Raw genomic sequence first — 25,040 nt, 5'->3', positions numbered from 1 at the left:
GCACTGGGGAGAGTTTTTTTCTGTGAATGACGTTCTGTTTTTGATGTGATGTGATTGGTGTGAAGCCAAATCCAAACCGGCTTCCCTTGACCCTTTTTTTGGTGCGCCATGACCATTCGCAGTTGAGCTCACTCAGTTTAGCTCACCACTAATTGGCAAATATTATATTATTTTTTAATCAAGGGATGCCAAATGCTCGCTGGCTTCCCTTGCATTTAATGCTACGGGCGGCAACAATGTCATACTATTTTTGACCAGACAGCATCAGATAGATGGGCTACACATACTGAGACAGAGGGGGCGCTGTTTCGCTCGCTCAGGGGCTTTCTCCGGTGAGATACTGTCACGACTTCCGCCGAGGCTGCCTCCCCTCCTTGTTCGGGCAGGTTTCGGCGTTTGGCGTCACCGGCTTACTAGCTACTGCCGATCCATTTATCATCACTCCATTTGTCTTGTCTTCAATCACACACACCTGGTCCTTATTCCCTCATTAGTCATGGTATAAGTGTTCCCTCTGCTTCCTTGTCTGTGTGGGTGATTGTTTATTGTGGAGGTTTGTGAAGCTCGGTGGAGCTTGTGTATTGTGTATCGACGGGAGTATTTTTTCCCGTGTGCCTGTTTTGTGCCCTGGAGTGTGTTTGACACATTTCTGCGTAAACCTGTATTTTTGCGAATTAAAGCCTGTTATTCTGTGATTTACCCTCCTGCGCCTGACTTCTTCAACACCACCTCATCACAGATACATTCAGCTTTTTTCGAAATGAAGGAAAATTATTAAACGCAGAGAGACGAAGATACGTTATTTTCTTTTTAACCTTTTCCATTTGTACATTTTTGGGGGAAGCCTGGAGTCCCTTAGAATCCACTGACACACACACACAAACACACACACTCACACACAATACATACTAGTGTTGCACGGTATACCAAAACTTCGGTACTTTTTTCGATACTAGAACATGAAAAACTGTTCGGTACTAGAATTTTTGTTGCTTTCGGAATTATGTGTCTCACGGATCAAGCCTGTCTATCAGCGCAGTTGATGTCCCCCTTATAGTGGCAAAGCCTGCTCCACTTAACCTTAGTCTGGGCTGCATCATGTTAGCTCCCCACTCACGCTGTCCCAAATGGAAGAGATTGTTTGATATCTGTACCCCCATGAAATCAGCCAAAATGAGCTCAGTAACTCAATGCATACACACACTTCCATTTAATATGCATTCACCTGTACAGTGAGGGAAAAAAGTATTTGATCCCCTGCTGATTTTGTACGTTTGCCCACTGTCAAAGAAATGATCAGTCTATAATTTTAATGGTAGGTTTATTTTAACAGTAAGAGACAGAATAACAACAAACAAATCCAGAAAAACGCATGTCAAAAATGTTATGAATTGATTCGCATTTTAATGAGGGAAATAAGTATTTGACCCCTCTGCAAAACATGACTTAGTACTTGGTGGCAAAACCCTTGTTGGAAATCAGAGGTCAGACGTTTCTTGTAGTTGGCCACCAGGTTTGCACACATCTCAGGAGGGATTTTGTCCCACTCCTCTTTGCAGATCTTCTTCAAGTCATTAAGGTTTCGAGGCTGACGTTTGGCAACTCGAACATTCAGCTCCCTCCACAGAGTTTCTATGGGATTAAGGTCTGGAGACTGGCTAGGCCACACCTTAATGTGCTTCTTCTTGAGCCACTACTTTGTTGCCTTGGCCGTGTGTTTCGGGTCATTGTCATGCTGGAATACCCATCCACGACCTATTTTCAATGCCCTGGCTGAGGGAAGGAGGTTCTCACCCAAGATTTGACAGTACATGGCCCCGTCCATCTTCCCTTTGATGCGGTGAAGTTGTCCTGTCCCCTTAGCAGAAAAACACCCCTAAAACATAATGTTTCCACCTCCATGTTTGACGGTGGGGATGGTGTTCCTGGGGTCATAGGCCACATTTCTCCTCCTCCAAACACGGCGAGTTGAGTTGATGCCATTTTGGTCTCATCTGACCACAACACTTTCACCCAGTTCTCCTCTGAATCATTCAGATGTTCATTGGCAAACTTCAGACGGGCATGTATATGTGCTTTCTTGAGCAGGGGGACGTTGCGGGCACTGCAGGATTTCAGTCCTTCACGGCGTAGTGTGTTACCAATTGTTTTCTTGGTGAATATGGTCCCAGCTGCCTTGAGATCATTGACAAGATCCTCCCGTGTAGTTCTGGGCTGATTCCTCACCGTTCTCATGATCATTGCAACTCCACAAGGTGAGATCTTGCATGGAGCCCCAGGCCGAGGGAGATTGACATTTATTTTGTGTTTCTTCCATTTGCGAATAATCGCACCAACTGTTGTCACCTTCTCACCAAGCTGCTTGGCGATGGTCTTGTAGCCCATTCCAGCCTTGTGTAGGTCTACAATCTTGTCCCTGACATCCTTGGAGAGCTCTTTGGTCTTGGCCATGGTGGAGAGTTTGGAATCTGATTGATCGATTGCTTCTGTGGACAGGTGTCTTTTATACAGGTAACAAGCTGAGATTAGGAGCACTCCCTTTAAGAGTGTGCTCCTAATCTCAGCTCGTTACCTGTATAAAAGACACCTGGGAGCCAGAAATCTTTCTGATTGAGAGGGGGTCAAATACTTATTTCCCTCATTAAAATGCAAATCAATTTATAACATTTTTGACATGCGTTTTTCTGGATTTTTGTTGTTGTTATTCTGTCTCTCACTGTTCAAATAAACCTACCATTAAAATTATAGACTGATCATTTCTTTGTCAATGGGCAAACGTACAAAATCAGCAGGGGATCAAATACTTTTTTCCCTCACTGTATATAGTGAATAGGCCTGGGCTACATCTTGATTTACCCAGTTTATCAATAAATGTACCATTCAAATAAATGATTGCCATTATGTTGTTATGTAGTTAGATTGGTATAAACAAAGTCAAATTGATTCTATGATTGTATAATTGATTGGCTGTCTCTGAAAAACGTTGACGTAAAAAAAATCGAGTGTAATGACATTGAACTCAAAAGATACTTAACAATTGAACAGTGCAGTAGCTGAGTTTAAATTCAAGCGCCATTCTGTGACTTTGAAAAATACCGTAAAACCTCAATTAATAGCCCAGATGTTTATTTGCTTAAATCACTGAACACAACAGGCACTTATTAGAGACGGGCTTCTATTTCAGCCAGGTGTCTATTTCCTTAATGCACACACGTTTTGCTCAATTGTTTAATTCCAGCATTTACTTCCAGCATTTTAATTGATTTCTTCATTTCCTGCACTAATGTGTTATCATTTACACATTGTGTCACATTTCTTTTGTCTTAATATGCCGCAAAAAAAGTAATAAATCCTTGACAATAAATATTCTCCTCTTTGACTGTGCATTTTCGGTAGTTCTTACTTTCGCCACTATCGGACGATTTCTAGGATTCTGTACTCCCAAAGTTGTTGACTGTTTTTGTGCTTGCCAGTTAGCAAGCAGTTCTCAGCTGTTAGCAGCCAATGACTAGCAGTTTCTTACTGGCAATAAAAATGGATGATTGCCATCATTTTTTCGAGTCATTACTGAATTATTTAATGCAACAAATCAAACATTAAACCTCGTAAACAATTCATGGTAATTCATGGTAACCTCGTAAACAGTTCATTTAGACCAATCATTTATTTGAAACAGGAGTTTATTTCCTGAAATGTATGCCATTGCCCAGCTATTAAAAGGGACAGGCGGCTATTTGAGACTGTGTTTAATAGAGGTTTTACGGTATGCCTTCTTTTTTGCCGTGGTATCATTTTGGTATCATTTTGGTATTGAGTATCGTGATGGTATCGAGAATCGTGATACTAAACCTGGTATCGGTATCGAAGTCAAAATTTTGGTATCGTGACAAGACTTATACACACACATTTCTACCTGTTTGTTCCAGTTCCTGTCCCGGTATGGCCAATAAAGCCCTAATGACAATTGGACAGAGCCTAGCTGCACCCAGAGCCAATCACCTCCTTCAGGCAGGTTATCATAGAGGTCAGGCCAGGGGGGGCTAGTTACACTAAATATACAATTCACTCATCTCTTCCTGTTTAGTACTTAACACCCCCACTTGACCAGCGCTAAGATAGCAGTTAGGGCCAGCAGTAGGCCCATTAAATATCATTACATTAGGGCTGTGGTTATGAAGATGAGACCCTGGGCTAGGAGCTGATGTCTTCTTCTGAGGACGAGGGGTTCTGACCGCTGAGAGATAAACAATAAGATCAAGTGGTCTCTCCTTAACTGCTCTTTAAAAAACAGATGTCTGTGGCTTCTGACCAATTGTACTATTTTGATAATTTTTTTGTACTGGTATTAACTTATTTTGTACATATTGTTTCCACCATCGTTTCGTTTGACCGAAAAGAGCTTCTGGACATCAGAACAGCTATCACTAACCTCCATTTGGCGAAATACATATTGATTATCACGGACCAGGCCCAAATCCCCAACACAGCGCTATAAGTGGGGTAAGGGGAGGCTCTACCCTGCGTTCTATTGGCGAACGTGGAGAATCACTGGAGAATAAACTGAATGAGCTCCAATCGAGACTATCTTATCAACGTGATCTTAAGAACTGTAATATCCTATGTTTCTCTGAGTCTTGCTGAACAAGGACATGATAAATATAAATCTAGCTGGATTTTCTATATACATCGGCAGGACAGAACCGCTGCAAGGGGGAAACTCAAAAGGGGTGGGGGGATGTCTCTTTGTTAACAATTACTGGTGCGCAATCTCAAATATTAAGTATGTCTCAAGGTTCTGCTCGACTGAGATATAATACCTCATGATAAGCTGTAGACCACACTATTTACCTAGAGCTTTTTCATCTATATTTTTCGTAGCTGTCTATTTACACCACAAACCAATGCTAGCACTAAGACCACACTCAATGAGCTGTATAGGGCCATAAGCAAACAAGAAAATACTCATCCAGAGGCGGTGCTCCTAGTGGCTGGTGACTTTAATGCAGGAAAACGGAAATCCGTTTTTACCTAATTTCTACCAGCATGTCACCTGTGCAACTATAGGCAAAACAACTCTAGATCACCTTTTCTCCACACACAGATGCATACAAAACTCTCCCTCGCCCTCCATTTGGCAAATCTGACCATAACTATATCCTCCTGATTCCTGCAGGAAGGACCAGTGATGCACTCAATATGGAAGTGGTCTGATGAAGCAGATGCTAAGCTACAGACCGTTTCGCTAGCACAGACTGAAATATGTTCCGGGATTCATCCAATGTCATTGAGGAGTTTACCACATCAGTCACCGGCTTGAGGACTCTACCTGACCAAGTCTGTAATACCTACATGTTTCAAGCAGACCACCATAGTCCCTGTGCCCAAGAACGCCAAGGTAACCTGTCTAAATGACTATCGCTCCATAGCACTCACATATATAGCCATGAAATCCTTTGAAAGGTTGGTCATGGCTCACATCAACACCATTATCCCATACACCCTGGACCCACTCCAATTTGCATACCACCCTAACAGATCCACAGATGACACAATCTCTATTGCACTCCATACTGCCCTTTCACACCTGGACAAAAGGAACACCTATGTGAGAATGCTGTTCATTGACTACAGCTCAGCGTTCAACACCATTGTGCCCTCCAAGCTCATCACTAAGCTAAGGACCCAGGGATTAAACACCTCCCTCTGCAACTGGACCCTGGACTTCCTGAAGGGCCGCCCCCAGGTGGTGAGGGTAGGTAACATACCATCTGCCACATTGACCCTCAACACGGGGGCCCCTCAGGGGTACCTGCTTAGTCCCATCCTGTATTCCCGTTCACCCACGATTGCATGGCCGCACATGACTCCAACACCATCATTAAGTTTGCAGACGACATGACGGTGGTAGGCCTGATCACCGACGACGATGAGACCGCTTACAGGGAGGAGGTCAGAGACCTTGCAGTGTGGTTCCAGGACAACAACCGCTCCCTCAACGTCAACAAGACAAAAGAGCTGATCGTGGACTACAGGAAATGGAGAGCCAAGTACGCCCCCACCACATCGACGGGGCTGTTGTGCGACAGGTCAAGAGCTTCATGTTCCTCTGTGTCCACATCACTAAGGAACTATCATGGTACACACACATCAACAGTCGTGAAGAGGGCACGACAACGCCTCTTCCCCCTCAGGAGGCTGAAATGTTCTACAGCTGCAACATTGTGAGCATCTTGACTGGCTGCATCACCGCTTGGTACGGCAACTGTTTGGACCTCTATACCAGTTGGAAGGCCCTAAAAATTGTCAGACTCCAGCCACCCAAGTCAGACTGTTCTCTCTGCTACAGCACGGCAAGCGGTACTGATACACCAAGTCTGGAAGCAACAGGACCCTGAAAAGCTTGTACCCCCAAGCTATAAGACTTCAAAATAGTTAGTTAAATAGTTAACCAATAGCTACCCGGAATATCTGCATTAACCTTTTTTGCACTAATCTCTTTTGACTCATCACATACACTGCTGTTACTGTTTATTATCTATCCTGTTGCCTAGTTACTTTATCCCTACCTATATGTACATATCTACCTCAATGACCTTGTACCGCTGCACATCAACTCGGTACTGACTAGTACCCCGTGTATATAGCCAAGTTATCGTTACTCATTGTGTCTTGTATTTGTATTTATTAAGGATCCCCATCAGCTGCTGCAGCTACTCTTCCTGGGGTCCAGCAATATTAAGGCAGTTATAAACAATTTTTAAACATTACATGACATTACATTTCATAACACTTTTCACAACACATTAAGCGTGTATTTATTCCTTGTGTTATTATTCTTATATCTTTCCACTATTTCTCTTTTTTTCTCTCTCTGCATTGTTGGAAATGGCCCGTAAGTTAGCATTTCACTGTTAGTTTACAGCTGTTGTTTATGAAGCATGTGACAAATACAATTTGATTTGAACAGTTAAGACAGAAAAACTGCCTTTCCAAGGTGACTGTAGAGTTCCCAGGCTGCAGCAGCAGCAGTCAGAGCCAGTGTTTCCTGGCAGAGGTGATACAGAGGAACAGAGGCCAGGGCTCTGAACTTCATGCTTTATTAAACAGAGGCCTTCTTATTAACCACTAACCTGTTTTATGGCTCTGTTATAAAAGTTTGAGTTTAAGGCTTGACTTCCAACGCACTGACTGATGCTGGTTACATTTCAGGCAGTGGATTTGGAGTTAAATCTAAAGATTACTTCTTACTTTGGGTAAAAAACTCTGGCTTAATAGTTTTTTTAATGATATATAGCAAGTACAGTATGTGGTATTTATGAAGTGTATGATTTGCATACGTAGGCATTCGGTAGTTAGTGTGGAGTGAGTGTGACTCTCAGTAATGAACCCTGTGTGTGTGCATGTGTGTGTGCATGTATGTGTGCGTGTGTGTTAGGAGGCCTGAAGGTGAACGTTCACTCCAGTCCTCTCTAACAGCGTTATAGGGAAGACTCATTAGAGCCAGGGATAACAATTCACACATTAATTTTCCAGCATCCAGTTTTTAATTAATCCAGCAGGCAGTCTTAAACACAGGGTACACAAACTGCCCTGGGCCTCATAATGAATTCTAATGGAAGAAATTAAAAATTGGTGGGGTGTGTTTGGATTGTTCGCCTGTGTTACTGTGGTTTCGAGCTCGCTGGAGCGACGCTGTCACCGACAAGGATCTCTCACCGCCGAGGCCGACACGGCAATCTCCACTTGCTCACACACACACAAGAAAGGGAGGCCTGAAAGACACATTCCCAGATGCGATGTGTATGTGTATATGGTGAGTTTGATTGTATGGGAGTGTGTGTGTATGAGTATATATTATATTTTTCCTCTCTCTCTCTCTCTCTGAGGTTGATATGATGACTATTCAAGGGGTTGGTTGTTTCTGTTGGCTGGTGTCGAACTGAATTCATTATCAATCAGTCAGACCATGGGGGAGTAAGAGAGGAAGCCCTCTATACAGTATACATACAATCATATCACTAATACCCTGTCTCTGTCTCTGACATGGTCTACTGAGGTCTAGCAGCTGCACACAGGAATAGCACACCTCTCTCCTACCCTCCTCTCTTTCCCTCTCTGTTCCTTTCCCTTTCCCTCTCCACCATTGTTCCCTTCTCCCTAGATCTCTGGTTACAGTATGGAGAATAGGTCACAGTGCCAATAACTTGTAATACTGGCCCTCAATGTGTCATTGCTCTGTATGTCCCTCTCCTCTCCCCGTAGGCCGCTCCACATCCTGATATGTAATGCGGCGGTGTGTACCCAGCCCTGGCGTCTGACGGAGGACGGCCTGGAGTCCACCTTCCAGATCTGCCACCTAGGTCACTTCCTGTTGGTGCAGTGTCTACAGGCCGTCCTGCAAAGCTCTGCCCCCGCCCGCGTGGTGGTGGTGTCCTCTGAGTCACACAGGTCTGTATTCACTGACTAAACAAATATTATTTATAACCAGGAGTTGGAACCGGTTCAGGGAACAAAACCAGAACCGGGAACGACCGTGATCTATACTGTCCCGGAACAGAACCGTTATTTTAAAAGCATGGGAACCGGTAATAGCGTTATTTTACGTTCTGTAAAAAAACGCAACAAAGCACCTATGCAATGCCCTCACTCTCACTCAGAAACTTATTCCAGTGTCTGACTGCCTGCCAGCTGAAAATCTTTGCCAGTGTGTGTGCATGTGTAGATTACCTGCCCCTCCCCCTCTGAAACATAGGCCACTGTAGCCTACTGACATTACAAGCGTGATTCAGAAATTAGGGAGAGATTTTTAATTAGAGAAGAATGGATTAACTTTTTCGATGCTAGTTAAGGATACTATAGTTATCATGTTTCACATTGGATTTATTAACTACAAAAAGGTAAGACGTGTTTTTAGTTCTGGTGCCGCTCTGCACACACAAGCTAGCTAGCTAGCGCTGGTCCAACATTAAGCAAACTCCCGGACGTTCAAAGACATTCAAAGTTCCTCCATAAAAGCAGCTCCTCTGTAGGTATACTGTAATTCAGTGGGCCTAATTTGGATAATGCATGTCATAACAAGATGCCCAGCGCTTTAAGCCAAGCAGCCTCCTCCACCCTCTTGCTTTCTCCCCACCTGCAAAATTTCAGTCGCATCTCTCGCCCTACACTTGTATGTCCATCGCGCATGTAAACAACTAGGCTTTCCCGCTCCATAGCAAGCTGCTCTATCCGCACTGATAGGTGAAGTAATCGATTTCAGAGGTTTAAAAAGGAACAGAAAGGAATGTTATAAACTAGGCTGGGGCGATACCCCGGTATACGGTATAAACAGTATATTATAGATTCAATCACAAAGACCAGGGAAGCGTTCCAAAGTTTCTTAAAGAAAGGCACCTATTGGTAGATGGGTAAAAAAACAAAAACAAACAGATATTGAATATCCCTTTCAGCATGGTGAAGTTATTAATTACACTTTGGATGGTGTATCAATACACCCAGTCACTACAAAGATACAGGTGTCCTTCCTAACAGTTGCCAGAGAGGAAGGAAACCGCTCAGGGATTTCACCTTGAGGCCAATGGTGACTAAAACAGTTACGGAGTTTAATGGCTGTGATATGAGAAAATTGAGGATGGATCAACAACATTGTATTTACTCCACAATACTAACCTAAATGGCAGAGTGAAAAGATTGAAGCCTGTACAGAATAAAAATATTCCAAACATGCATCCTGTTTGGAACAAGGCACTTAAGTAATACTGCAAAAAATTGGCAAAGAGATGAACTTTTTGTCCTGAATGCAAAGTGTTATGTTAGGGGAAAATCCAATACAACACATTACTGAGTACCACTCTTCATATTTTCAAGCATGGTGGTGGCTGCATCATGTTATGGGTATGCTTGTCATCGGCAAGGACTAGGGAGTCTTTTAGGATAAAAAGAAATGGCTATAAGCACTGGCAAAGTCCTAGAGGAAAACCTTGTTCAGCCTGCTTTCCAACAGACACTGGGAGATGAATTCACCTTTCAGCAGGACAATAACCTTAAACAAAAGGCCCAATCTACACTGGAGTTGCTTACCAAGACAACATTGAATGTTCCTGAGTGGCCTAGATACAGTTTTGACTTAAATCGTCTTAGAAATCTATAGCATGACGGTCAACTTGACAGCTTGAAGAATTCTAAAAAGAGTAATGGGCAAATATTTTACAATCCAGGTGCTCTTAGACTTAGACTTACTCAGAAAGACTCACAGCTGTAATCGCCGCCGTGCATCTACAAAGTATTGACGTAGGAGTGTGAATACTTATGTAAATGAGATATTTCTCTATTTCATTTTCAATACATTCTAAAAACATGTTTTCACTTGATCATTATGGGGTATTGCGTGTAGAAGGGTGGGAAAATATATATTTAATCCATTTTGAATTCAGGCTGTAACTCAACAAAATGTGGAATAAGTTAAGGGGTGTGAATACTTTCTGAAGACACTGTGTATCTCATTTTATCATCAATGTGTATATTATGTCCAGGCCTTCCTCTCAGACCCCCTGACTCTAACTCTCTTTCCCTCCTCTCTGTCGCTCTTTCCTCTCTCTCGCGCTCTCTCTTGTCTTTATCAAGCATGTCCATATGTATACAGTGATCCCCGGCTGCTACAGTATGTTGTCCCGTGTGTATCCGAGGCAGTCAGTATGCATGGGACACATTGATCCTGGCTACAGTCAGTCAGTCAGCTAGTCAGCCAATCACAATGATTGATTAGCCCCTAGCTCAGAGGGACTGGACATATAGGCAGAGTTATTCTAGCAGATCAAACACCAGTCATAGTGCAGCCCTGCTCTGCTAGACATAATATAGTGTAGTAGAGGCTGACAGGCATGAGAGGAGAGCAGTAGACTCATTGACAAGAGGTCAGTCCCCATACACTGACAGGGAGTGAAGAGAGTGAAATGTGATTTGAAATAAAAAAAGTGGAACGATACAATATGATTGATACAGGGCATATAAAGTTACAATTAGACCAGGCACTTTCCTCTCAAACCTGTTTTTCCTCTTTCCATCCCCCTGATTTCCCCTTCTTCTTCTCCTGTTTTCGCTCCCCTTCTACCTATTTCCCCATATTTTTGTCTCTCCTCATCCATCCCCTCTACCCCTCCCTCCTGTGCCTCCCCTTCCTCCTTAGTTTTGCCCTCCTCTCCCATCCCTAATCAATGGTGCCTATCCCCTTCAAAGAGGGCTTAGCAGTGACAGAGAGAGTCAGTTACACACTGGTCATAGAAGAGGTGATAGATACAATATCTGATATTACATCTGCCATTCTGCCCGCTCCATTCCACACCTATATTGCATTTGTTGAAGTCGCTCACTTTTTGGTTTGTGTGTTATTTCCTATGACTTCCTGGTTATTTCACTTAGCTTCTCCCTCACAGGCTCTCAGTCTGACCCCTGACCCGGTGGTGGATTATACTCCCTAAGCCCCCTGTTGTAATGAAAAGCTGTGACCTACAGCATATAGCAGACAAGGTGGGAGGGATGAAAAGATGGAGAGATGGAAAGGAAGAGGGATGGAGACAGATGATGAGGGAAAAGGCTGAAAACTGTATCACCCCCCAACACCAGGGCCAGCAGTGTAATTGGCACAATACTAATAGGTGAACTGTCTCTTACTGCATTACACCTGCTCAAAGACCAGGAAACAAGTCTATTATGAAATCTCTCTGTTACACTGTATCTAAAACCTCCTATTGCACCCTCTCTGAAAGGGTTAGGGTTTAGATGGCTGAAATTGTGTCCAAATGTTTTTGGTTAGTTTTTCTAAGTAAACCCAGACATTTTGCTATTTTTGCTATTTTCTAACCTAAAAAAAGACCATTTATATTAATAGAAGTGTTGACAAAGTGGCATAGGTCACTATGAAATCAGAGTGTAACTTCATTTAAATCTGGACAGGCGCAAGTTAAAACAGAGCATATTGAATTATCAAACATCAACAAACTTGCTTTGAGAGAAACATTTGCATATTTCACTCAGCCAATTGATTTATCAACCCCACCACACGCTAAAGCAGTTGTGAAGTTTCCTCACATAAAATATAAAGCCTGCAGATGTTGTAATTTAGCCAAGCAAGGATGTAGCCGAGACAGGACGGTAAACAAACACCAAGCAGGCAGCTTGTAAAATCACAACAAGGAAACCAGGTGACATGTTGATTGGTTGTTTTCTAATGACTGGATTAAGATGTACACACACACACACACTTTGAGGCAGGAGGAGGGAGTGTGTTTGACTGTGGTGTGTCTCTGTGTTATTTTGACTGCATAATAACCCAACAAGCGGTGTAATGTTCAAGGGCCTTGTCAAACATCTGGGTATTAACTGCTCTGTCGCAGACAATTAAAGAACATCATGTCATGCCTTGGATTTGTATTCAGTCAGGACCACGCTGCTATAAAAACTCTACAGAATGTATTCACACACATGCACACACATACATACACACTTAAATGTTTTACTTAAATGTGTATAGCCAATGGAGATGAACTCAAGTGCAGTGGCGGCTGGTGAAAAATATTCTCGGTGGGGCTGTGCCATACTTTTTTTTTCCTGTAACCATCGCGATATATTTTAACACAAACTGCAGGACAGCAGTGCTCAGTGAAACATTCAGTAATTATTTAATGCCAATATTAAAAAGTTGAGGCATTCTTACACAAAAACATATTACACAAACCCAAGCCTTTCATTTGCATTTAAAGTGAACTTTTCACCATTGGTAGTAAACAGGCAACGCAACAGGCATGCTGTCAGAACAGAGTGGAAAGTGGACAATAACATGAAATTATTATAAAGTTTATAGGAAATCTTACACTGTATAAAAGGATGTATAATATAGAAATGGATATCAAGTGGATGAACTCAAACCTTTGACTGGAAGAATAGCATACAGTATTTTATGATCATACTAAATGTGACTAATTGTTAATGTGCTCCAGAACTGCAACAATTAATTGATACAAAACAACATATATACAGTAATATTAGCAAAGACACTATTAAGACTTTCTAGAGTACCATATATAACTGGATTTTTTATGCTAAGGTCAACTATATACAAAGAAACATGCGGCCAGAGCTGCTCTGTGTGTGTGTGTCTGTCATCTTATTTGTACAGGAATTTTGCCCGTCTGTCCTTCTGAGTGGCAAACCTCTCAATGACCCTTTGATTAAAGTCAGGAATGTCCCTGACAAGTTTCTTCTCCATGGAGAGCATGGCCAGAGCGTTCAGGCGATCCTGTGTCATGCTGTTTCTCAGGAAGGTCTTGATCCTTTTCAGTGTAGAGAAGCACCTTTCTGACTCAGCAGTTGTCATGGGTGTGGTGATGAGGATCTTGAGGAGGCTGGCAGTCTCTGTGAAAGTGCTCTGAAGGTTGTTCTCCATGAAGAACTGGTACAGGGGCACTGCACCACTACAAGCCTTGAACTCACTGTTCTCATAGATGAGGGACAGTTCGGTTTTGAGCTTGGCCTTGTTCAACATGGGGTACGCCTCCACGGTTGTTTCAAGCGCTGTATCGGGGAACTTCACACTGTGTTGTGGGAACAACTCTCCGTGCAATAGTGTTGCGCTGATGAGGTGCTGGGTGAAGGAGAACCTCTCTTTGGCATGACTCAGGATGGTATCACATACCTGTAAAAGATACATCATCAGCTTTAATTTGCAATTAAGCTATTTTGATGCAAGTGATCCTGACTGACACATGCCTATGTCCAACTCAAGTATATGATTACCAAGGTGCTGATTGTTCAGGGTTTTGGCTACATACTACCAGGCCTGAAAAAAGTTCTAGGGGGAAACACTGACAATTACATCACAACTTACCTCTATAGCCAACCTCTGTTGTTCTCCTGGTCCCAGCATCCTCCGTCGCTTGATGGGCTGTTGCTGCTCGTCAGATGCGCTGTCCCCACACAAAGAGGGAATTGAGGCCCTGGGTCCAAAAAATAAAGTTTAATTTGATAACTTGCAATCAGACTTCTTAACTCACTGTAATTCCCCCTCAACACACAACCAGTGACTTTTATATATATATATATATATATATATGTATATATATAGACAGACAGACAGATAGTGTGTATATACTGTGATGTCACGAGAGGCTACACAGCTTTCAGCGGGATTGCTCAAGTAGTGCAAGGAGACCAGGTTCAACCAAAACAAGGATTTTATTAAAGGTCTTGGGAAACTAACGAAAGTATAACACAATTCTGTTCTCTGGTGGCTCTTTAAGGGTTAACAGTTCAGGGATGTCTCTTCCACATCCAAAATCATAACTCTCCCTCGCTCAAATAACTTTTCCCCAGTCTTACTGTATTCCACGTTGCAGCTAGTGGCCAACCCAGCAAAACGTCCTTCCAAATGTCCCACACGTATTTCCACAGGTGCATATATCCAAAGGTGAGTATTTCCCAAAGGTAAGTATCTCCAAATCCTTATATTCCTCATGGAAGTGGACGTGCAGCACTCTTGTCCTCCAGAGAGCCCAGGTTGGAGCCTGTGTCTCTTCCCTTCCCAAACCTTCAGCTCATCAGCTCCTCATTTGTTTCAGCTGCGTGGGAAGATTGGCCATAGAGGGGTGGAGTTCCCGACCATACCAGCAGATGGAGCCATAGCTGTCTGGGTTTGCAGCCACCTCAGGGGGATGTAACGTCCCTCCAGGACACAGCCTCTCGTGACATCACACATCCCTCTCCTCGGGACCGACGTCCTCGTCGGGGTAAAGGCAGCGAAGAAGGCATCACGCCGGGAGAGGGCGTCCGCATTGCCGTGGTGCTTGCCAGACTGCTCTCTCTTCAACTCCTCCAACTCTAGGACCAGGGACTCAGCCTCCTGTTGTCTCTCCTTGAGTTTCTTACTGAACGCATCAGCCTTGGTTTTAGCAGAGTTTAGCTTCTGTTGAGCAGCTTTCAGTTCCTTCTCTCTCTCTGCCTCCGCATTCTTCATCTTGTTCTCCAACACCTTGTACTTCTCCTCTGCCTTCTTCTGGACCTCCTTACTACTGCGCAGGGTCTCCTCACACTCCTCGATGGTCCTGCGCAGCCTCTCCAGCTCCTCCTGTTGCTTAGGGAAGGAGCTCTGTTGGAGTTTAGCCTGGAGGATATCTAACTCTTCTGTCTTCATGTCTAACTGTTGCTTTAACAAACGATACCTCTCAGCGGTCCCCTTCAGACCAGACAGTTCTTTGTCCAGATTCTGTAGCTCCGTCTCTGTGTCGGTCTGGGCACCTGCCATCCCTATCAGAGCCCGGGCGGGAGTGAGTAACTCGGAGGATTGCACCGGAGCCTTCCCAGGATGAGTCTTGCCTCTCCGTTTCCGAGGTACTCGGGTTAACCTCTCCTGAGACTCTCTCCAGAGTGGGTAAAAGGCTGGGCAGTCTCGTCCAATTAGGACAGGGACGGGGAGGGAATCAACCACCCCCGCCGTCGTGTGTATGGTTCCCCGTGTGCTGGTCATTGTAAGTTCAGTAATGGGGTATTCTCTGGTGTCCCCATGGACACAGGAAACTGGGAGGACTTTCCCCGGGGTCAGACACGTTGGGCCCACCAAATCCTTACGCACCAGGGTGGCCCGGCTACCAGAATCCAGTAAGGCCTCCACATCATGGTGATTCACAGTTACCGGGCAGGTGGGGGGGTCGATCTGGGCCGCCATCTACGACTCCCAAGAGCGAGGCAAAACGGTGTGTGGGTGCTGAGCTGGAGGACTCCGCAGTGGGCATAGGTTCATCGGCTGGTTTCCCACACTGCCAGGAGATATGTCCCATCTCCCCACACCGGTAACACTGTCGAGTTTCCCCCCTCCTGGTGTACTCTTCTTGGACCCGCCTGGTTTCTGGCTCCCCCTGGAGCCGGGATAAGTCCTGACGTGGCTGGGTTCGAGACCTTGGGGTCCTTTGGACGGGTTCTTCCCATTTGTGGTGGGGCCGCCCTCCTGGGGTCTTTTCGGGAAGCATTCAGCATCTCCGCTGTGGCCTGGTACTTTTCCACAGCTTCCACGGTCAGATCAGCCGTGGTCAAGGCCTGTTGACTGATGAACCGTTTTGCCTCATAAGGCAGGGGCGCGTAGGTAACGATCCACCACAACGGCCTCCACCACCGCCGCTGCTGTATTCCTCTGCGGATCCAGCCATTTCCTTGCGATTCGGACAAGTTCATGCATCTGCGCCCGAGGAGGTTGGTCTGGTTGGAAGGTCCAACTGTGAAAGCGCTGGGCCATACCAAACTTTGTGAGTCCATATCTGCTGAGGATCTCAGACTTCAGGGCATCATAGTCAGTAACCTGGTCAGGGCCCAGGTCCCGGACAGCATTCAGCGCTTCCCCGGTTAGAAAGGGGGCTAACAGACCAACCCACTGTTGCTTGGGCCAGGCTTCCCTAGTGGCCGTGGCCTCAAATGCATGCAGGTATGCCTCAATGTCATCGGTAGCTCCCATCTTAGATATAAAGTCACTTGCCTTTATTGGGCGGGTATTTTGGACCACCCTCTGTCTCTGCAACTGCAATTCCTCTGCCTTCAGAAGGTTGGCTTTCTTTTGCTCCTCCAAGAGAGCCACGTTTGCTTGCATCTGGGCTTGGTGGCCAGCAACAAGGGCTTTCAATATGTCCTCCATTTCAGTCGGCGGGGAGCCTACGGCCAGCTTGGAAAACTGGGTGATCAAACCTTCGGTATCCTCCTCTGACATGCACTATTAACGCTTGAGCGTGCCCGTATTCTCCACCATCTGTGATGTCACGAGAGGCTACACAGCTTTCAGCGGGATTGTTCAAGTAGTGCAAGGAGACCAGGTTCAACCAAAACAAGGATTTTATTAAAGGTCTTGGGAAACTAACGAAAGTATAACACAATTCTGTTCTCTGGTGGCTCTTTAAGGGTTAACAGTTCAGGGATGTCTCTTCCACATCCAAAATCATAACTCTCCCTCGCTCAAATAACTTTTCCCCAGTCTTACTGTATTCCACGTTGCAGCTAGTGGCCAACCCAGCAAAACGTCCTTCCAAATGTCCCACACGTATTTCCACAGGTGCATATATCCAAAGGTGAGTATTTCCCAAAGGTAAGTATCTCCAAATCCTTATATTCCTCATGGAAGTGGACGTGCAGCACTCTTGTCCTCCAGAGAGCCCAGGTTGGAGCCTGTGTCTCTTCCCTTCCCAAACCTTCAGCTCATCAGCTCCTCATTTGTTTCAGCTGCGTGGGAAGATTGGCCATAGAGGGGTGGAGTTCCCGACCATACCAGCAGATGGAGCCATAGCTGTCTGGGTTTGCAGCCACCTCAGGGGGATGTAACGTCCCTCCAGGACACAGCCTCTCGTGACATCACAATACACACAAACTATGTCTAGTAACTGCTTTTAACCTGTGATGTACATAATTAACTGATGTTATTACGTTTTAAAGCCTTTTTCTATTACATTTGTGAGAGGGATGCAACATCATTTTGTTCTGCTGTGCACTTAGCAATAAAGTTAATCTTCAATAACAACTAGGCCTCTTCTAGAAATTGACCTGGTGGACACCTGAATAATTATTACAAACTGTGTAGTACTTTCCTGCATTATTATCAACGTCTGATTGTGTCTTCTCTTTCCTTTTAAAATACTAAAACAAATATAATTGTGACGGCTCTATGATAATCACTCACTTTGATGACCAGACACATTTAGGCTTTTAAACTGTTGTAAGTGAACTATTCATCTTTCTAACAACATCTTTATCAGCCAATAGTAAATATAGTTATTTACCTGATTGTTAGCATGCTGTCTGTGAACCTCTGGACAAGTGCTTTAATGAAGACAGGGTCGATGTTCCTCTTCTGCAGCTGGCTGAAAAGCATGTCCACATTTGGCATGATCTTGTGGAACAGTGCCAGGAAAAAACAGAAAGCCTCGTCTTCGAGCATCCTCACAAAGCCCCCGCCTCTCTGACAGTCGGGGCATCAAAGTTCCCAGAGTCTCTGATGGTCTGGAAACACGTTAGGAGGTCATCCCTGTACTCGTACACAGTGTTTACAGCGCGACTGTGGAAGTTCCACCGTGTTGTAGAGGCTCTGGGGAGTCTATGCGCAACCACTTCGTCAAGCACGGTGGTTCGCTTGGGAGACCTGGAGAAGAAAGCAGAAAATCCTGCAAGGTCGGAAAGAAAGTGCCGATCCTGGGGATGCGTGAAGTAGCCTGCTGCATGATGAGGTTCAGCTGATGTGCATAGCAGTGGACGTAGTGCGCATTTTCGTACACATCCACTATTTTACGCTGCACTCCGCCGGTGGCTCCCCTCATCACACTTGCTCCGTCGTAAGCCTGGGCAATAAGTTTGGCCTTTTGTCCATGTGAGAGTATGGTGCTGAGCCTCTCCAGCAGCGCTGTAGCGATGGTGTCGGGCGGTTGCGTTCTCGATCAAAATGAACTCGAAAAACGCTCTTGGACGTTACTTTTAGCATCGATGTAGCGTATCACAAGCACCAACTGGCAGTGGGTGGAAACGTCAGTCGTCTCGTCAGCTTGAATGGCGATAAAATCAGCACTCTTTACTTCCTCCAGGATGTAATCCTTAAGCACTGACAGCATACAGTCCAACAGCTCGTTCTGTATCGTCTTTGACGTGCCCTTAAAAACGGTAGCTGTCTTCAGGTGCTCCTCCAGCACACTGTCGAGGGAGGCAACAAAATCCACTAAGCCCCGGAAAATGCCGGGGTTGTCCGAGGAGTCAGTCTCCTCGTGCCCACGCAAGGCCAACTCAAAAGCCCCACAGAACTTCACACAATCGATAATTTTGGATAGAATGTGCCTGTTTTTATCCACCTCCTCATTGTGTTTCCTCACCGCAATCCTGTGGCCGTCATCCAGCTGCGTAGCAATGTTCACCCTTCCTAATACAGCTAGCTTTACAGAGTTGTCCATGTGTGCCCTGGTGTTCTCATGTTTCTTTACCTTCTCTGACAGGTGCTTCATATCCCTCACTCCGGTACCTGTCCATGCTGAATCTGACCCTGTCGTTTTAAAAAAGCAAGCACGGAAAGCAAAATAAAGCATTAGCATCAGTGCACCCAGCTAGCCAAGCCTTCCTGGTGTACCAGCTACGGGAGAAGCCGCGCATATACTGCTTCCCTTTCTCGCTAGCCTGCTGTCTGATTGAGAGGTCAGGTTGATCTGGGCCCAGCTCTTTCACCCGAACTTTCTCTGACAAAGTTCTCCTCTCAAACGGATCTTGGAGGAGAGATTTCACCGAGTTAGGGTTGGGTCTTGGAGGAGTAACGTTTGCGCTCGCCATTGTCGTCTAGTAAAAATGGCGCCACTGGAGCCCGGTCCTTATTTTATCAGGGGCGAGCTTGGGGCGATAAAATAATCGCCCTCCTTGGATTCGATTTAAGATCGCTGATTGGCTACATTTTATGTCATACATTCATATCTTAAATTAGCAATTGGCTTAACTGCTACGTAGACCCGCCTCCTCGGGGCACTTTCTGTATCGCCCAGAGCTGACGAGGCGTTTGACAGGCAGAGGAAAGGTTGCGAATATGATTTTCTATCATATCTTACACATATTACTGTGTGCATTCCATATTTCAAACACACAAATATTGACATACTGATGTTTTTATTATTATTATTATTATTATTATTATTTTTTTTTTTTTTAAATAATTTTATTTAAGGGGGCGGCGCCCTAGCGCCCTCTATCGGCCAGCCGCCACTGCTCAAGTGTACTTTCAATAAAGTTATCCTTGACTGGACTTGTTCCTGTAAAATGTATACTTTTCTACACTGAACAAAAATATAAATGCAAAATGCAACAATTTCAAAGTTTTTACTGAATTACAGTTCATATAAGGAAATAAGTCAATTAAAAAACATTAATTAGGCCCTAATCTATGGATTTCACATGACTGGGAATACAGATATCCATCTGTTGGTCACAGATACCTTTAAAAAAAGGTAGGGGTGTGGATCAGAAAACCAGTTAGTATCTGGTGTGACCACCATTTGCCTCATGCAGCGCGACACATTTTCTTCGCATAGAGTTGATCAGGCTGTTGATTGTGGCCTGTGGAATGTTGTCCCACTCCTCTTCAATGGCTGTGCGAAGTTGCTGGATATTGGCGGGAAGTGGAACACGCTGTCGTACACGTCGATCCAGAGCATCCCAAACATGCTCAATGTGTGACATGTCTGGTGAGTATGCAGGCCATGGAAGAACTGGGAAATGTTCTGCTTCCAGGAATTGTGTGCAGGTCCTTGTGACATGGGGATGTGCATTATCATGCTGAAACATGAGGTGATGGCTGCGGATGAATGGCATGACAATGGGTCTCAGGATCTCGTCACGGTATATCTGTGCATTCAAATTGCCATCAATACAATGCAATTGTGTTCGTTGTCCATAGCTTATGCCTGCCCATACCATAACCCCACCTCCACCATGGGGCACTCTGTTCACAACGTTGACATCAGCAAGCCACTCACCCACACGATGCCATACATGCTGTCTGCCATCTGCCCGGTACAGTTGAAACCGGGATTCATCCGTGAAGAGCACACTTCTCCAGCGTGCCAGTGGCCATCGAAGGTGAGCAATTGCCCACTGCAGTCAGGTCAAGACCCTGGTGAGCATGATGAGCACGTAGATGAGCTTCCCTGAGACGGTTTCTTACAGTTTGTGCAGACATTCTTCAGTTGTGCAAACCCACAGTTTCATCAGCTGTCCGGGTGGCTGGTCTCAGACGATCCCGCAGGTGAAGAAGCCGGATGTGGAGGTCCTGGGCTGGCATGGATTTGCGTGGTCTGCGGTTGTGAGGCCGGTTGGACGTACTGCCAAATTCTCTAAAACAACGTTGGATGCGGCGTATGGTAGAGAAATTAACATTCAATTCTCTGGCAACAGCTCTGGTGGACATTCCTGCAGTCATCATGCCAATTGCACGCTCCCTCAAAACTTGAGACATCTGTGGCATTGTGTTGTGTGACAAAACTGCACATTTTGGAGTGGCTTTTTATTGTCCCAAGCACAAGTGCACCTGTGCATTGATCATGCTGTTTAATCAGCTTCTTGATATGCCACACCTGTCAGGTGGATGGATTATCTTGGCAAAGGAGAAATGCTCACTAACAGGGATGTAATAAAATGTATGCAAAACATTTGAGAGATATACGCTTTTTGTGCGTATGTACAATTTCTGGGATCTTTTATTTCAGTTCAATAAACATGGGACCAACACTTTACATGTTGCATTAATATTTTTGTTCAGTGTAGTTAAATAAAGTTAATCTTGGTTCCTCCCTCTCCCAGGTTTACAGACCTGCTGGACCAGTGTGGTACGGTGGACCTGGCTGTGCTGTCTCCTCCTCAGAAGGACTACTGGTCCATGCTGGCCTACATTTACATTTACATTTTAGTCATTTAGCAGACGCTCTTATCCAGAGCGACTTACAGTTAGTGCATACATTATTATTATATATTTTTTTTCATACCCCATGTGGGAATCGAACCCACAACCCTGGCGTTGCAAACGCCATGCTCTATCAACTGAGCTACATCCCTGCCGGCCATTCCCTCCCCTACCCTGGACGACGCTGGGCCAATTGCGCGCCGCCCCATGGGTCTCCCGGTCACGGCCGGCTACGACAGAGCCTGGATTCGAACCAGGATCTCTAGTGGCACAGCTAGCACTGCGATGCAGTGCCTTAGACCACTGCGCCACTCGGGAGACAAGCTGTGTAACCTCCTGTTCTCCAACGAGCTCCACCGACGCCCCTCGCCCCACGGCGTCACTGCCAACGCAGTGCACCCTGGGAACATGATGTACACGGCCATCCATCGTAGCTGGTGGCTGATGACCCTGTTCTTCACCCTGGCTCGCCCCTTCACCAAGTCTATGGTAAGGAAGCAGATAATTAAGACTTCTGGTGTTAAAAAGATGGCCATGTAGCATGGCTGTCACTATGTGGGGTAAACTAGATATGACTGAGTTATTTGTGTAATTTAGTAGATGGCTACTTGGATGTTGAGTCAGTTGTTTGCTTTATGGCTACTGGAACTGACTGGCTGTTTTGGAGAGTGGGAATAGATGCTACTGTTCATGGTCCTAATACTTTATTCTGTTGTCTCAACTGTCCCTCATTAGTCCACATATTTGTCTTGGCATCTATCTGTGAGAGGAGAGGGAATGATGGAGGAGAGGAAAAGGAAGGAGCAGATCTCTAGAGAAGTCAGGGTTCAGGGAGAGAGTGTGACTTTCACAGAGATGGCGAGAGAGAGATATTCATTGGCTTGTTTTTCCTCTTTTCCTCTTCCTCCTGTCTTTGTTAGTTTAGCTCTGAGAGTGTGTCCGCTCTTCTCTTCGTGAGGGTAGATATCATAAACCCTTACTGCTCTGAGACTATAGTGTTACGGTATAGTATTCCTACTACTCTCTGTTCATACAGTGCTCACATATGGCTTTCCAATCATAGATGTTTTATCCATAACCAGCTCCCGTGAGGAGAATGTATACATTATAGGTTATATTAGCGAATTTGACACACACCACTCTCTATATCCCCCCTCTCTATAGATATTATTATTATAGGCATCATGAGGAAGGAAAACTATGTGGATATATTGAAGCAACATCTCAAGACATCAGTCAGGAAGTTAAAGCTTGGTCGCAAATGGGTCTTCCAAATGGACAATGACCCCAAGCATACTTCCAAAGTTGTGGAAAAATGGCTTAAGGACAACAAAGTCAAGGTATTGGAGTGGCCATCACAAAGCCCTGACCTCAATCCTATAGAACATTTGTGGGCAGAACTGAAAAAGCATGTGCGCGCAAGGAGGCCTACAAACCTGACTCAGTTACACCAGCTCTGTCAGGAGGAATGGGCCAAAATTCACCCAACTTATTGTGGGAAGCTTGTGGAAGGCTACACGAAACGTTTGACCCAAGTTAAACAATTTAAAGGCAATGCTACCAAATACTATTTGAGTGTATGTAAACTTCTGACCCACTGGGAATGTGATTAAATAAATAAAAGCTGAAATAAATCATTCTCTCTACCATTATTCTGACATTTCACATTCTTCAAATAAAGTGGTGATCCTAAGTGCCCTAAGACAGGGAATTTTTACTAGGATTAAATGTCAGCAATTGTGAAAAATTGAGTTTAAATGTATTTGGCTATGGTGTATGTAAACTTCCGACTTCAACTGTATGTACTTAAATACTTTTAACTTATTACTGGCATGGATATTTACAATGTCATTACTATGGTGAATGGTTTCTGTAATACTTTCACGCTGATGATGTGAACTATAAAATGTACCACTGTGATTTATCATCAACTAGCCTATAGGCCTAACACACACAGGCTCCTGCTCTTCAAGGCTTCTCTACTAATCCTGCCACTCTATAGCCTGTAGGCCACATGCTGTTGTTATATAGGCTTTAGTTTGGACTGTTACGTCACTGCATTAGCCCCTCTAGTGTTTTCACTGCAGGCAGGATGGGATGTGGAGAGAAGCGGTGTTTTAGTGAAGTGTGGTTGTGATGAATGATGTTCGATAGACAGAGGGAGTCAGGCAGAGGGAGTCTCTCTCCTGACTCTGGTCTCTCTCCTCAGAGATGCTTCTCAGCAGGTTTTACTAAACACTACTCTGTTCCTCTTGCTCAACTATTATCTGCAGCTAGCTGTTGGCTCGCTATGTTCCCCTATGAGTCCTGTATGTGCAATTAGCAGTCTAGTTTCTCCTCCAGACCATACCAGGGCGGGGTGTTTTCCTAATTAGCTAACTAACTAACAGTGGTGTAGATGTTTGTAAATATTAAAGGACAAAGGTAGCTAGCAAGCACTAGTAATTAAATCCTGGTGTGCTGACACAGCGCTTAGCTTAGCGTCCTGTGTCTGATAAAGACCACACACACACACACCATATATACATACACACTACACACCCTTAAGCTAAGCATTTTGCTGTTATTTAAATCAGAGGTTGATAAGGCATCTGAACGGGTATCCTCTTTAGCGCCCCAGCCCTCTCCCCTCTTTCCCCACATTAAGGCTTAATAAAACAGTGATATTATTTCAGTTATTGGGAGCAGGGATATGAAGCAGGGATATGAAGATGCTATCGTTTTAATTGCTAGCGTTCGCTTGCGGGATCCGTGGAGATTGTTCCAGGATGCAAACATAAACAGAATGTCTACTCCAAAAGAACTATCCAAAAGCCTGTGTGTGTGTCTGTTGTGCAAGTAACTGAGACCTTGTTTAAAACACAGGCCTGATTTATAGGACCACAGGTGGAGTGGTACACACACACACACACACACACACACACACACACACACAAGGTACAGACAATCACTGAAACACCTGGAGCTACATGTGGTCTTAAAATGTTTTTTTTTTATAGTTGTTGTTAAAGCGGGTTAATGTCTTGGATCATTAGATGCTCTCACAGACTGTTGTATAGAAGGGTTGGTTGTTTAGCAACAACTATGGGGCAAAACAGACAGGGTTGGCTTAGATTGTTGACAACATGTAAACTATATTTCGTCTCCAATGTTTCTTTAAAACATAAATAAATGTGCACAATGAATGAGCACTTGATGGCTCTCAAATACATCGCTACAGTTGTTGGTTAGCTAGCGAATTTTTGTAATATTAACATTGACATGATACAGTGCCTTCAGAAAGTGTTCAGACCCCTTGACTTTTTCGACATTTTGTTAAGTTAAAGCCCTATTCTAAAATTGATTAAAACAAATTTTCCCTCATTAATCTACACACAATACCCCATAATGACAAAGCAAAAACAGGTTTTTAGAAATTTGTGCAAAATTATACAAAAATGAAGAACTGAAATATCACATTTACATAAGTATTCATACCCTTTACTCAGTACTTTGTTGAAGCACCTTTGGCAGTGATTTACAGCCTTGAGTCTTCTTGGGTATGATGCTACAAGCTTGGCACACCTGTATTCTCCTCTGCAGATCTTCTCAAGCT

The 25,040-nt window shown here is 44.5% G+C and overlaps 1 protein-coding gene across 2 annotated transcripts in view; it reads left to right on the top strand.

The window, feature by feature from the left end:
• Positions 1-21,491, top strand: part of LOC121576371 (WW domain-containing oxidoreductase-like) — an 80,869-nt gene extending 59,378 nt beyond the window's left edge. For both annotated transcript variants that reach the window (XM_041889458.1, XM_041889457.1), the window contains 2 exons: positions 8,263-8,448; positions 21,346-21,491. In XM_041889458.1, coding sequence (XP_041745392.1) covers positions 8,263-8,448; positions 21,346-21,460 — 301 coding nt within the window. In that variant the 3' untranslated portion in view covers positions 21,461-21,491. The remainder of the gene's footprint in view (positions 1-8,262; positions 8,449-21,345) is intronic.
• The last annotated feature ends 3,549 nt before the right edge of the window (positions 21,492-25,040 follow it).

Source organism: Coregonus clupeaformis, chromosome 11 (assembly GCF_020615455.1).
Source record: "Coregonus clupeaformis isolate EN_2021a chromosome 11, ASM2061545v1, whole genome shotgun sequence".
Classification (NCBI taxonomy): Eukaryota; Metazoa; Chordata; class Actinopteri; order Salmoniformes; family Salmonidae; genus Coregonus; species Coregonus clupeaformis.
Note: the sequence above shows the minus strand (reverse complement) of the source record. Positions and strands in the feature narration are given on the sequence as shown.